At 43.9% G+C, this 15,734-nt stretch overlaps 1 protein-coding gene across 4 annotated transcripts in view; it reads right to left on the minus strand.

Annotated features, from left to right (window-relative positions):
- NF1 (neurofibromin 1) overlaps positions 1-15,734 on the minus strand; it is a 138,824-nt gene that overhangs the window by 18,622 nt on the left and 104,468 nt on the right. For all 4 annotated transcript variants that reach the window (XM_072136113.1, XM_072136112.1, XM_072136111.1 and 1 more), the window contains exons 36-47: positions 13,344-13,776; positions 11,592-11,932; positions 11,212-11,414; positions 10,202-10,395; positions 5,590-5,730; positions 5,234-5,513; positions 4,384-4,598; positions 4,203-4,264; positions 4,011-4,125; positions 3,368-3,469; positions 2,168-2,308; positions 497-626 (exon numbers count right to left, since the gene is read on the minus strand). In XM_072136113.1, the coding sequence (XP_071992214.1) occupies positions 497-626; positions 2,168-2,308; positions 3,368-3,469; positions 4,011-4,125; positions 4,203-4,264; positions 4,384-4,598; positions 5,234-5,513; positions 5,590-5,730; positions 10,202-10,395; positions 11,212-11,414; positions 11,592-11,932; positions 13,344-13,776 (2,357 nt within the window). The remainder of the gene's footprint in view (positions 1-496; positions 627-2,167; positions 2,309-3,367; positions 3,470-4,010; positions 4,126-4,202; positions 4,265-4,383; positions 4,599-5,233; positions 5,514-5,589; positions 5,731-10,201; positions 10,396-11,211; positions 11,415-11,591; positions 11,933-13,343; positions 13,777-15,734) is intronic.

The following is a 15,734-nucleotide window of genomic DNA, read 5'->3' on the forward strand; positions in this document are numbered from 1 at the left end:
AAGATATACATTTATATACATAAAAAAGAAAATAGAACCCAATCTTACATAAATGCACTTAATAAGCTTAAAGGAAATTTACCACCAAGAACAAGGATTGTAAACCAAGCACACTGACATAACTGATATGTGCCCTTGGTGGCAGGATCCACTCTTCTTTAAGCTTCCTACATACTTGTTTTTAAGAAAAAAAAGGCTTTGCAATTATGCAAATGAGAGTGAGGGGCTCCAGGCACCATTAACACCTATGGAGCCCCTCAGGTTCATTTGCATAGTTTTAAAAGCCTTTTTGTTTAAAAGCAATGGAATAAGAAGATAAACAAAGAGTGGATCCTACCAGAGGGGGTGCACACCAGTATGTCAGTGTGCTTGGTTCACAATCCTAATGGTAGTAGTCCTTTAAGAAAACTCCAGTAAAATGTCTTTAGTATCCTCTTTTCTGGAACTACAAATGCCCCCAGAAACAAAAATAAATTAACTCTTAAAACATACTTACCTTTTAACAAGTGCCCAACTAGTGCAAAGTTAAAGTTAGAGTTGAAATTGAGTCCAACAAAATGGTCCATTTGTTTACAATGCCATTCCTCGAGAGGATTCCGGATTTCCATAAAGACTTCTTCTGGACTCTGGCAGAAAATACAAGCTTTTACCTCATTTCCCAGTCTCTCCACATGAGATTATAGAACATTTACCCCCAATAATAAATGATAAATGTACTTTAGGTTAATATTTTGGATGTGAACATAACTCTTAATCTGGATGAAAGAGTGACATAAGTGACAAACCACTGTTCTTACTGAGGTTTACAAATCCTAACATGGACCCGATTAGGCAATCATTCTCCAGTGTCTTAAAGATAATTTATTGTCTCTTGTACTGTTTAAAGTCAGATACAACATATTTAGTTATTTTTCCTGATCGTATAAATGTTTTTTAAACTGTGTCACTCTTTGGCAGTCTCCACTGTTCTGGGGCCTTGGGGGGCTCTCTAAATGAGAAACACCACCAGATATGTTTTGAAAGCAAAACTTGCATTTCATAAGATTGAAAGGACCGCCTTCCCTTCTGTGCTCTGCCATGTCGCTATATTGTACTATGCACAGTTTTTTAACTCAAGAAAAGTGCTCAACAAATTTAGTTTTTGCCTTTTACCTTTTGTGAAGGAGTAGTTTGGGTCTAAATACACATATTAAAAAATGGAAATTCACCCTGCTATCAAACTTTCTGCACCACTCAGAGGAGGCAATGCTGGAAATCACCATCACTGGGGAGCTAATGGACACTAGTAGTCCCCCTATCTGCCCATCATGGGGTAGTGCTGGCAATTGGATCCCCTGGGATCAAATATTTATAAAAGATAAATGGCTTTTGTAAGAAATAAACCTTCCCTTCTGTGACCTTAAAGCCATAAAATATCAGTAGGTTGGAGTTCCATCAACCTGATGCAAAGGTGACTGTTCAGATGTGTTGGCCGAATCCTCTTATGAGAATAGTTCTGGCCAACCATAAGGTGTATATAGGGACTCCTAAGAGCAGATGTCAGGGGGATCAACTAGACTCCAACAGCCAGAGAAAAGCTGCTGCCAGAGGTGCCTCCCATACCCCATGCAGTAAACCTGTATTGCTTGACTAACTAAGATAATAACATGCATCTAAAGTGTTACCCTAAAACAGTAGTGGATTATAATAAATGTGGTTTGGGTGGTAGCCCAGGGCACAAGCCATGTAGGGGGCCCATGGCCAAATAAACCACCTACCACATTTTATACCACTGAGAAGGGCCTTCACCCATGACATCCTCATACATCTGTTCCTGCTCTCAATACACATGAGCCATTTCAGGACCTCCTGAAACTGCAGTTTGAAAGAGGGCAGAGGGGACACATGCTCAATTCCTCAAGATGCTTGATTCTACTAGCATATGTATGAAGTGATTTCAGACTTAAAATTCATATAACTCAAGGCCTGTGCTGCCCAATAGGAGCCCCTGACAGAATTGTAGAATACTGAGATATTCTAAGATATTCTTACCAATCAACATTTGTAGCTAAACTAAAAATATAAAGTGAGGTAGTTGGAAACCTACCAAACATGAGCATACATGCATAAAAAACTGTGCAGTCATACATAAGACTACAATCCAATACATACACACTTTATCACTTACCTTGTCATTAAATACTCGAAGACCATCTAATGTGTGCAGGTTTTGTTCCAGCAGAGCTGTGCCTGCAGAATACAGATTAACTTCATCCAGCTGTAAAACTGCCATAGCCACCCAAAAGAGGGCTTTGTGCATAGGGGAATCCTAGGACAGAAGGGGAAACACTTAAGCCTATAGTACTCTTACATAGATATAGCAGTGTGAGAGGTGAGGATGTAAGAGCCACTAGTAGAACTCCATGGGGTCAGTTTATGAAAAAGTCTTTGGTACTGTAAACACAACTTGTCTAGTGGTGGTTGCATCCAAAGACAACAATCTAGTCTCTAAGGGACCATACAACAATTTTTTAATAACATCCAATTGAAGAATTGTACATATATGGCAGATGAATTAAATTTCCCAGATGCGAAAGCCACTTTAAGCTATGCTTATTGATTTATATAATACACCTCAGGGTTATATTGATTGCTTGTAATGGTGATAATTGCTGATGGCAGCCCTGCCTGCTCTAGACAGCCCTCTTTGATACATGAATACTAGATAGATTCTCTGTACACGGATAGGAGCTGTGCAGGGACAGGTAAGGGCAGTTAACGTATTTTTCAGATGATAAGGCGCACCGGACTATAAGGCGCATTATGAATAAAGGCCAGCTACATTGTCTAGGTGCATATAAAAGGCGCACAGCGGACTATAAGGAGCAGGTTCCTGGTGGCTCCTTGGGTTAGAAGGAGGTCCGGGGGTGTGGTTTATATGCCGAGCGGAGAGGTCGCAACCAGCTCTGTTAAAGCGATTCTCCACAGCAGTAACCCGGCAACTGTCAGCACCCCGAATAGCCACGGAGCAGAGGTGAGCAGTCACACAGGGAGATGGTTAGAAGGGTGTCCGTGCAGTGGTGTGCAGTTCCGACTGGAGATCTGCTGTCAAGGATCTCCAGTAGCGGGGACCTATTTAAGTAGGGTCCGCTGCCCTCCTCCAGTCACTGCAGAGTCCCCCTCTAGTACTGCTTGCCATGCAGAGTCCCCCTCTAGTACTGCTGTGGCCCGGAGCTTGTTTCATATATAAGGCGCACTGGACTATAAGGCGCACTTTGGATTTCTAAGGTTTTATGTGCGCCTTATAGTCCAAAAAATATGGTATATGGATATAGTATAAATTTATGAAAATGGGTTGAAAAGGCAGATTTGTAAGAATAAGTCTTACCTTGTTAAGAAGCGGCTGTAGTTTGGTTAGTGCTATCACAGTGGCTTCTATTAAAACTTGGCTATTGTAACTATCTGGACCTTTTAAGCAGCTTTCCAGGCCCTAGAACAAATACAAAATTAGATGTGTATGTAACCAAAAAAAAAGGAATAGCAACTAGCAATAACTGCCCTTTGCAGTGAATGTGCAGTCTACCCAATAATAGATTCAAAAGAACTTCAATAGATTTAAGCAAGAACTCCAAAAACTTTGCAGACGTCAGGAGCAGAAACACTGCGATGGCGACTTTGTAATAAAGGTTCACAGATTTTTTTTTAGGGAAGTTTGTAGTGGTGAACTACTAGGCACTTAATATACTCTTTGGACACTTGCTTTCTACTTCATATGTATAGAATATACCTTTGCGTACTGTTGAGTTTCTAATACTTTCTGTAACATACCTGCGCTACATGATACATGATCAAACAGTTAGGTAGACACATACAGAAACGGTGTTGAAAGGATAAGTGTTTAGCCTACTTGCAAGACAAATCTGTAACAAGCAGAAACTAGGAATACATGCACAGGATGTGGTGGCCTCATTGTGTCTTCTGATTTAAAAACCACTGCAGATGTAGACCACACCCCAGTGAACATTTCTTACCTTGCTTAAGATGCGGATTATCTGTTTGATTTGTCCATGAGAAACACGTTTGCTGATGCACCCGAACACAACAAGTGCTCGAGGCTGAAGTGATGGATTGTACTGGAATGCAAATCTATAGAGAAAGTAAATTGTGAGAAAATATGAAAAATAAATAAAAAATGTTTACACAATGATGCATCTATAACATACTTTTGAGCTAGCTCAGTCCACTGGTCCAACCATTTGCAATTTGGTATATCACGCATACAGGCCTGCAAATGAAACACAAGATAAGGAAAACTAATACTATACATAAATAGATTGTTAGTATTAAAGTGAATGTTGAGGATTATAAATAGGAAAATATCCAAACACTGTATCACTGCTATACCTCCATAATTTCTAAAAGTGCTTCAGTAACCGTTTCTAGTGATGTCAGAGCAAACGTCTCTCGCTCATATGAGCCAGGTGAGAAAGAGCGGTCCCGATAACTGGATCGAAATGCTATCACTGCTGCAGACTTGACTTTGCTTATCCCGAAGAGAAGATAGAATTTAGGCAGAGAAAATTCTGTCAGGCTAAGACGTAAGACTTGCTTAGTCTCCTCTGAAAGCAGAATAAAGATGACAATATAAATATGAATAAAATGCAATTTATAAGCACATCCCAGCAGTACATGACAAAGACAGATTAATGAGCTTGGAGCAATAAAGACATATATATATATATATATATATATATATATATATATATATATATATATATATATATATATATATATATTAGTCTTATTAACTTATATATAACATATATAGTTATTTTTAATAACTGGCATGTGAAGGTGTAAAAAACCCCAGCTCCCACTGTCCCACGCCGTTGCCCATGGGTGCCATTCTCTATTTGTTTACAGAGGCAGGCAGCACACTCGGCTCAGAATACTTCCGGCCCCCTGTCATGCCCACCCGTCCACGGTCACCAACCCTGATAAAGCATTAGGGACAAAAGGAGTGCAGGAGAAGGTAAATATAAGTACTTTTTTCACAGGCCCCTAAGCCAGCTATATATATATTTTTTTTTAACACTAGGACAACCCCTTTAATATAAAATAGAGATCTGCTTTTAAAAGATGGATGCAACTTTTGGGATATTGCTAGGGGCTACTGATGGATCCATTTGGATAACTGTGTTAAACCTCCTAGAATGAAAATGTGTAGATCTTTAATTACAATAAATGTACATACCACTGAAGTGTAGCTGTGAGCAGGTGCACAATGAGTGAATGATATTGATCACAAGTCCATGGGTGGAAGCTCGAAGAGAAAGAGGACCTGTTGCAACCAATAACGTGACAACATGAAAGAGGTAGGGTAGATGGGCAGCTACATCCAAGGAGTTATTAAAGGACAGCATAAGCATGTATCGGGCAAGTATGGCAATATCGTCCCACATAAGATGCTGCTCCAGTGTGGGGGTTGGAGAAAGGCAGGTCTTGTCAATAATTTTACACATCCTTCCAATGACCTGGAAATGAACAGTTTTTATTTTAGGTACAAATCAACTACAAAAAACAAGGATATAAACAAAGTTCTAGACAAACCTTGCTTGAAACCAGTTTGACATTGCCAGATGCTAGAGCAACCGCTGTATCTGCCATAACCTCGGCTTTGATGGATCCCAGTCCACCTGTTGCACTGGTTTTAATGAAGCTGTCAAGAACGACATCGAGAAGATCTGTGATCTAGTTAAGACAAAAGAAAAATGTATTTGGTTATAAAACTCTAAAAACAGTCATTTCTAAACTATGTGGCCCTAGCTGAGCTATCTAAATGCTGTTAAGATCGTACAACAAGCACCTCATAAATAACTTACCATATTTTCGGACTATAAGACGCACTTTTTAGTAAGAAAAAAATCTTGCTATAAAAAGAGTCTGCGCCTTATAGTCCGAAAGTCAGGAGGATCCAGCACTGCCAGACCCTCCTGACTGCTGTAATGGAGATCGGCCGACGTGCTGACAAAGCACTTCAACCCATCTCCAAAGAGGAGAGATTCGCCACTGCTCCCTCCTCTCCCGGGTGTCCCCACGTGGCTTTTACCTACAGGACCTGGAGTGACGTCAGAAGCATGTTAACATTTTAAAAATGTTGGGTTGTCATAAGAACCAGAACAAAAAGGCTTAATTGCAGACACCTCATATAACTGTAATAGCTGTTTATTGTAGCCTAAGGCTAAAGTACAGTAGATTACCAACATCCAGAGGTCCGTTTGTAACTAGGGGTTGTCTGTTCTTAAGTAGGGGACCGCCTGTACTTGAAAATGGCTACATTAAGATAGCTGAAGAGTTTTATTTCCCAGTTGGGAAATAAACACTTATTTGTCACGGAGTGCTGCTTCTCTACCTTGGATTAATGCAACCAATAGGGATATTTTAATTGGTGTAAAAATGTTTTCCTTTTTTGATGACTAAATCTGGGGATGCAGCTTATAGTAAGGGGCATCTTATAGTATGAAAAATACGGTATGTAATGTAAGAATACAGGTCGGGCCACCGGAGGGGGAGTATATAAGTTTATTATTTTCTTTTAATGCTGGGCTGGCTGTATACTACTGGGGGCAGTGCTGTATACTACTGGGGGCAGTGCTGTATACTACTGGGGGCAGTGCTGTATACTACTGGGGGCAGTGCTGTATACTACTGGGGGCAGTGTTGTATACATACTGGGGGGGTGTGTGACTAATGCATTTCCCACCCTCGGCTTATACTCGAGTCAATAGGTTTTCCCAGTTTTTGATGGTAAAATTATGGGTCTCGGCTTATACTTGGGGCAGCTTATACTCAAGTATATACTGTATATATGGTAAATAATCCAACATCTGTACATTCAATTGTTAAATTTAAACAATAATCTATGGTAATGGGTACTTTCTCTGGCTTGCACACTGAGTAGTGCTGTTGTGACAACATAAGGCCACAACTCTCTTCATTCACTTCACAAAAAGGCTAAATTATTTTATCTAAAACCTGCATTTTTATGCTCCCCTAGGAATCCTAGGGGGGCCTGCTCAACCATACAATATACTGCAATACTACTACTACTATATTTTGCAGTATATCATGAACAAATAATAACTATACACTGCTTGCCTGTAATTTCGATAACAATTGCTGTAATACCATATATACTCGTGTATAAACTTATATACTCAGCATCCGATGTCAACGTGTTCCATCTTCTTTCTTCTCTGCGGCTCCTCTTCTTTCTTCTGGCATGGACACGGCCATGTTTTCTTCGTGGCCGCGCATACTATGACGTCAGCAGCGGCCATGGCTGTGTCCATGCCGGAAGAAAGAAGAGGAGCCGCGGAGAAGAAAGAAGACATAACACGCTGACATTGGGGACATCGGGGAGCCGCGCTGACATCGGAGGGTGAGTATATAAGTTTATTATTTTAAGGGCTGTGGGGGCAGGCTGTATACCACGCATGGGGTCGGGCAGGCTGTATACCACGCATGGGGTCGGGCAGGCTGTATACCACGCATGGGGTCGGGCAGGCTGTATACCACGCATGGGGTCGGGCAGGCTGTATACCACGCATGGGGTCGGGCAGGCTGTATACCACGCATGGGGTCGGGCAGGCTGTATACCACGCATGGGGTCGGGCAGGCTGTATACCACGCATGGGGTCGGGCAGGCTGTATACCACGCATGGGGTCGGGCAGGCTGTATACCACGCATGGGGTCGGGCAGGCTGTATACCACGCATGGGGTCGGGCAGGCTGTATACCACGCATGGGGTCGGGCAGGCTGTATACCACGCATGGGGTCGGGCAGGCTGTATACCACGCATGGGGTCGGGCAGGCTGTATACCACGCATGGGGTCGGGCAGGCTGTATACCACGCATGGGGTCGGGCAGGCTGTATACCACGCATGGGGTCGGGCAGGCTGTATACCACGCATGGGGTCGGGCAGGCTGTATACCACGCATGGGGTCGGGCAGGCTGTATACCACGCATGGGGTCGGGCAGGCTGTATACCACGCATGGGGTCGGGCAGGCTGTATACCACGCATGGGGTCGGGCAGGCTGTATACCACGCATGGGGTCGGGCAGGCTGTATACCACGCATGGGGTCGGGCAGGCTGTATACCACGCATGGGGTCGGGCAGGCTGTATACCACGCATGGGGTCGGGCAGGCTGTATACCACGCATGGGGTCGGGCAGGCTGTATACCACGCATGGGGTCGGGCAGGCTGTATACCACGCATGGGGTCGGGCAGGCTGTATACCACGCATGGGGTCGGGCAGGCTGTATACCACGCATGGGGTCGGGCAGGCTGTATACCACGCATGGGGTCGGGCAGGCTGTATACCACGCATGGGGTCGGGCAGGCTGTATACCACGCATGGGGTCGGGCAGGCTGTATACCACGCATGGGGTCGGGCAGGCTGTATACCACGCATGGGGTCGGGCAGGCTGTATACCACGCATGGGGTCGGGCAGGCTGTATACCACGCATGGGGTCGGGCAGGCTGTATACCACGCATGGGGTCGGGCAGGCTGTATACCACGCATGGGGTCGGGCAGGCTGTATACCACGCATGGGGTCGGGCAGGCTGTATACCACGCATGGGGTCGGGCAGGCTGTATACCACGCATGGGGTCGGGCAGGCTGTATACCACGCATGGGGTCGGGCAGGCTGTATACCACGCATGGGGTCGGGCAGGCTGTATACCACGCATGGGGTCGGGCAGGCTGTATACCACGCATGGGGTCGGGCAGGCTGTATACCACGCATGGGGTCGGGCAGGCTGTATACCACGCATGGGGTCGGGCAGGCTGTATACCACGCATGGGGTCTGGCAGGCTGTATACCACGCATGGGGTCTGGCAGGCTGTATACCACGCATGGGGTCTGGCAGGCTGTATACCACGCATGGGGTCTGGCAGGCTGTATACCACGCATGGGGTCTGGCAGGCTGTATACCACGCATGGGGTCTGGCAGGCTGTATACCACGCATGGGGTCTGGCAGGCTGTATACCACGCATGGGGTCTGGCAGGCTGTATACCACGCATGGGGTCTGGCAGGCTGTATACCACGCATGGGGTCTGGCAGGCTGTATACCACGCATGGGGTCTGGCAGGCTGTATACCACGCATGGGGTCTGGCAGGCTGTATACCACGCATGGGGTCTGGCAGGCTGTATACCACGCATGGGGTCTGGCAGGCTGTATACCACGCATGGGGTCTGGCAGGCTGTATACCACGCATGGGGTCTGGCAGGCTGTATACCACGCATGGGGTCTGGCAGGCTGTATACCACGCATGGGGTCTGGCAGGCTGTATACCACGCATGGGGTCTGGCAGGCTGTATACCACGCATGGGGTCTGGCAGGCTGTATACCACGCATGGGGTCTGGCAGGCTGTATACCACGCATGGGGTCTGGCAGGCTGTATACCACGCATGGGGTCTGGCAGGCTGTATACTACGCATGGGGTCTGGCAGGCTGTATACTACGCATGGGGTCTGGCAGGCTGTATACTACGCATGGGGTCTGGCAGGCTGTATACTACGCATGGGGTCTGGCAGGCTGTATACTACGCATGGGGTCTGGCAGGCTGTATACTACATGGGGTCTGGCAGGCTGTATACTACATGGGGTCTGGCAGGCTGTATACTACATGGGGTCTGGCAGGCTGTATACTACATGGGGTCTGGCAGGCTGTATACTACATGGGGTCTGGCAGGCTGTATACTACATGGGGTCTGGCAGGCTGTATACTACATGGGGTCTGGCAGGCTGTATACTACTAGGGGCTACTGTACACTACTGGGGGGGGGGGGGTTTTTGACCAACGCATTTCCCACCCTCTGCTTATACTCGAGTCAGTAGTTTTTCCCAGTTTTTGGTGGTAAAATTAGGGGTCTCGGCTTATACTCGAGTATATACGGTAATTGTTATCAGGACAGCAAGCGATGTCAAAAGGCCTCCAAGGCTGCCATGACTAAAATCATGGTAAACTTAGAGGGGCAATGGGTAAAAAATAAATAAAAAGAAAAAACAGCTAAATAAAGTTATATTTTAAAATAGAAGGAAAACTATACTAGATATATGTCTCCCAATGCTCAAAAACAGTCGGATCTGTAAAGATTGGAAGAAGAGTTATTAATAAAGACTTCCACTACAGTCGCTTTTCTTACCTGTCCCAGACTGCCCCATATTTTGGCTTGTATGGAAGGATACATTTGTTTTTCGTTGATGGTCATAGTTATCAACTTATCCAAGATTGCACTGACACGTTGCCGCTTTGCATCATCAGTGAGTTTACAGAAGCGGACAAGATTCAGTAACCAAGGGGTCATGTACTCCAGACATAGATGTTTCAGTTCAATACCTACAACACAAAGCAGCTCAGCAAAACCCAGTATTTATTTATAACAAACTAAACCAAGTAAAGCGAATATTTCAGGTGACTACTGCTGCATCAGTTGTGAGCAGGATAAACGATAGGGAGAGAAACCAAACTTTGATTTTTACAGGATACAGAGTAAGGCTACATGCACACTGCCATTGCCCGCCGTACTGTAGCACGGTGGGCACACGGCAGCGCGGGGAGAGGAGGTGAGCGCTGCTCATCCCCGCCCCTCTCCATAGGAACAAATGGCGCATGATGCTGTAACACGGGAAAAGATAGGACATGTCCTATCTTTTCCCGGGCTACGGAGCGGTACGGTGCGGCATGTGTGCTGTGAGTCCATAGAAGTGTATGGGGGACGTATATCGGCCGTATATACGTCCCCTATACGTGTGTGAATGTAGCCTAAAAGTAGATGTTGACAAGACTCTACAGACAGACCAAGAGATTCCAGATCTTTCAGTGTAAATAAGGCCTCATTCACATGGTCTGCAAACCACACTCCTGTAAGACTTACATTTGCCAGCAGCCTGTCATTGCTTTCCACTCACATGCTTGATGACAGGAGAAGAGACTGCACAAGCTATATCATCAGGCAGGCATAGGAATACATGGGGAAGTATGCTATTGAAACAAAGGCTGGCACACGTGCTTGTACTATGTTAGTCTGCATGAGATCTAAAGGATAGAGCATGCTGAAATCCAATAACATGATCTTTGTATCTAAATCGGCTTCAAAACAAAAATCGGCTACTAGACTTAGGAGATTGTGCTGCTCTGCCACCTAATACTCACTTGATTTGCTGAAGCCAGAAATGCACTCTTCCAAAAATTCTAAGGTAAGATGAGGTTCATTAGCTGCCAGTGTCTTGCTAATGGAGACAATGAAAAGTGTATTGTTGGCTGGAATGCAAAGACCCGAAGTCTCCAGTAACTGCCCTTCAATCTTTAAATTAAAGGTACATGTTAAGGCACACAGAAGGTTATAGGCAGCAGACCTGTAAAGGAAAAAAAGACAATACAGTACAAAAGTCAATACAAGATTCAGAAAGGGTAGGAAAAATGTGGTCCAAAATTGGGTGTAAAGAGTTGTAACTACTGCCAACACAAAGGTATCATGAACAGATAGCATAAATGTAATAGACATGTAGTTATATAATATGGATGAGAAGTACCGTAGACTTGGATCAGAACTCCCCAGGTTGAGCAATGCAATGTTGAGTAGTGTTCCTGGAACATCCTTTGGACGAATCTTAGTGTGTTGCGGAATAGAATCTGGTTGTGACAGTTCCCATCTAGTCCGTATGTGAATTATAGACTGGACAATGGCTTCACACTCCTGATGCATGAATGTGAGAGGGGTTCCTTGGTTGGCAATGGTTAAGGTGAACTGATTTTCATCCACTAAACAGATTTCCTCAATCTCAGAAGCATAGTAAATATCATTCAGAAACACAGACTGTCCCAAAACCCGTGTCCTCTCAGCTGACGTGACCTGGACAGCTGTAGAACCAACCTACAAGATAATATAAACTTATTTCATCAGTAAAGATTTACCAATACAAAAAAAAAACCACAGCAAGAAAAAGATTTTCAGATAATTTAATATTGCCGGGCTAGTCTAAGTAGCCCCACGATCAGCTATTGTGCGTCATTATCTGGAATAATGCCATCCATTCAGTGGTGCCTGGTACTATGTAGAAGATAACACTACATAATGCAGAGCATTGTGTCTGGTAAACAATGAAGTGCAGAGAGCCTGTATACAGGAACAAAGTATCCATGTAGCACTATACTACAGCGCAATATTCTTCCCTAAATACTGGATACACGGATGCTGATCCATGGTTACTTGGGTTAGGGTGAACTTACATTGAGGTTGCACAATGCATCAAATTTTCAAAGATATTAACAAATTTTAATGAACAATTTGTTCAATATCTATAATTTTGATACCAAGCTGCAGGTCACTACTGGTTAGGAATGTCATTTATAACAATACAATTCTTGCTTTGGTTTCAAGTACTGTATCTAAAAACTGAATATGTGCATACACCCTTCTACCAATCTACCACCAAAATCCAGCATGCAAAACCAGGAATAAATATTCTAAATATGTTACCCATGTCCTCATTCCTTCCAAAAGCAAACTTTTACAATTATGCCAACAACCCTGAAGGGAGTGTTAGCAGAGCCCCTTAGTCCTACAGATTCAAAGGCTGTTACAATGATCAGAACATGTCTCACCCTATCCCCTGCTCTCTCCCTCTGCCTGTGTAATGTAGCAGTGGCAGAAAGTGCTGGGGGAGGAGAGTCCTGCTCTGCTCATTGTAACAGCCTGTGTAGCAACAACACTGAGGGGCTCAGGAAACAACCCCGAGAGCCATTTAGTACACCTTTCAAAGTTGATATTAGACGGAAGGAGGCCATGTACAACAGATATGAGTGGCAGTCACAGTGCCTGGATCAATGTGTCCCTGGTTTATCCAGTCTTGATTATATTAGATTTCCTTTGGGCTACATTCACACGAATGTATGGGGGACGTTTATACGTACCCCATACACTTCTATGGCCACACGGCGCCGTATGGGAGCGGTGCAGCACACGTGCGGCAACGTACCGTTTAGTAGAAAGATAGGACAAGTCCTTCTAAACTTTTGATGGAATACGGCGTCCTATGTATTCCTATGGAGGGGGTGGGGGGGGTGAGAAGCATTCATCACCTGCTCCTCTCCCTGGCGCCGGATGTATGCCCACCGTACCGTAGTATACATCGTGTGAATGTAGTTTAAATTTGGAATTCCAAGAACCACTTTAGGATTCTCAATTTTGTAAGCAGTGACCAAAATGCTGTGGGTAGTTAGCCTGGAAACATATGAAAGGTAAAAGGGATTCCATACATATATTTATATAGACATGCACTTACTTTTATGGACACTTTAGTGTCTTTGTGGGCCAGTTTAAGTGCGTTATGGAACAGCTTCAAGTCCTCTTCCAAAGCAAGTGTGGCAGCAGGGAGTTTCTGCTGATCGTGTTCTATGTGCTCAGCCAGCTTTCCCGAAGGATCAATAAAAATCAGTCTCTTGCTTCCTTTCAGTCCGGTTAACAAGCGCTCGTGATATTTTGTATATTCCCTCACCCAGGAGTTACAGTTGTAGATATAAACGGCTGTTACATTTTCATAAGCAAAGCCAGGAAAAACCACAAACCATTTAGAAAGGAAGTCTGTCTTGAAACGATTGCTGGGCCCAGCGTGTGTGAGATCTACCACTATCTCATATGGCTTGGCATAGTATGGCTTTAAAGTCAGAAGGACGTGGTAGATCAGTAAATCACCATTGATTTGACCAGTCTTGAACCTGTCAAGAGAAAAAATAAAACAACTGTTACATGAGATAAGATTGACTTTATCAAGTACAACTGGATTATTTGTATTATCCTATTTTAATATTATGTAATTTTTTTTCCACCATTTCTCTTCTGCAAAAGAATCGTGTTCATTTGTCAGCATTGCACAATTCTAGAAACATCAATTTCCATATATTTGTAGCTAGTGGATTTTCACAGAATTTCTACACAAAAGATAAGATGACCATAGACCATATATCATTACATTTGATGTTTGACAAGTAGACAATGTTTAGCAATTATAGTTCCTTTACTGTACAACACTGCTTGCCACTAATGGTCTATTGATAAATCACAGTCTGGCGGTAATTATGTGATCAAATAAACATATGACAGAGTCTCTTTAAAGGACATCTAACATCAGGTAAAGTGATGCTGAACGCCACCTAGCTCCAATGGCCGATAAGTTATTCACGCACTGTATATTTTAATTGTAGTCCGGTCCACAACGTCATCACTCAGATTGCCGGTGGTATCACCAGCACGCACACACGCAGAGACTTTCCATGAAAGCTGGAGTGCGGCTGCGAAATTTACAGACTGCAGGGTGACTTACGGCAGTCTGAATGATATTGGGGGGACAAGGCTACAATTTATTTATGCAGCTGCACCAAGTCTGTCTATGCGTGTGCACGAGACTCACAGACTGCCGGGTGATGTCACAGTCTGAGTGATATAGGGGTGGACCCAACTACAATTAAAATGTAAAGGGTGTGAAGTAATTATCGGCCATCTGAGCTAGGAAACGCTCAGGTGACGTAAGCCTAAGCACCTCTGGCTCGTTAGGATATAGAATATAAGTTTATATTTCAACATACACAACACTATCAAGTAATAAAATGTTTTCGAAAGTGCAGAAGACAATGACTTGTGAGTTATAGGATTCTACCATCACTATACTAGCATCCACTAAAATAGAGAATTCCAGCACCTACTCAGTATTCTAAGCTCAGAGGCAGGTGGTCAGTACAGCCATCAGGACCCAATTGATCAGATCCATTGGATGGATCCATCAGTATTATTTTGGAAAATCCCTTTAAATGTACCAATGTTAAACAGTACCATGCCTCCTACTTGAAAACCTTGAAGTGGGATTTAAAATGTCTTGTGTTAAAAATAAATCAATCAATAAAAAACAATAGATAAGATAGTGAGCCTCCTGAAATGTGCGCTTGAGAGAACGGCAGCTATCTTGGGTACTCACGGACTTTGGTAAAAAGAGGTAAGCGTTATGCTAAAACATAACCTTTATTAGACATGTTAAAATTAAGAGCTAGAAAAATACACCTAAATGTTCTTCCACCATAATAAGAGATATTCACATTCAAGACAATTATCCCAAATTAAAGCAACTTGGGATAGAGAAATATAATTGGAACCTAGGATGCTGTGATAATGACAGTAGCATGAGTGGTAAATTTTACTGACAGGACAGAAGGCAGAAACCACACCTCCGATGACTTAGGTGCAGAACTGGACACAGATCATATTGCAGCATCTAGTGCAGTACCACCGCCCATCAGCCAATGGAAAAAGACAGATGTCCGCACACATCTCAAAATTGGTCCAGTAGTTAAGATTGGAACACCCTGTAACAATCGCATCACACATGGACAGTAATATCACGAGGGAACACTCAAGGTCTAAGTGCCAGGAAGCTGGATGCAATACACAGCAGGATGGAACAACACAGCCTTATATGTCATTCTGTGGTCCCTGCTGGATGCAACATATACATGATCAGCAAAACATCAGCTGGAGTCCTCTATAACATAGTATAGTTCTATGTACACCTTTTAAGTGTATTCTGGGAACTTTCATGATGTACAAGCATCCAAAAAACAAGGTATGAATGTAAGATGAATAATAGATCCCATCTTGTACCACAACCCTAGTGGATCTATTTTAC

This window comes from Engystomops pustulosus, chromosome 2 (assembly GCF_040894005.1).
Source record: "Engystomops pustulosus chromosome 2, aEngPut4.maternal, whole genome shotgun sequence".
In the NCBI taxonomy this organism is placed as follows: domain Eukaryota; kingdom Metazoa; phylum Chordata; class Amphibia; order Anura; family Leptodactylidae; genus Engystomops; species Engystomops pustulosus.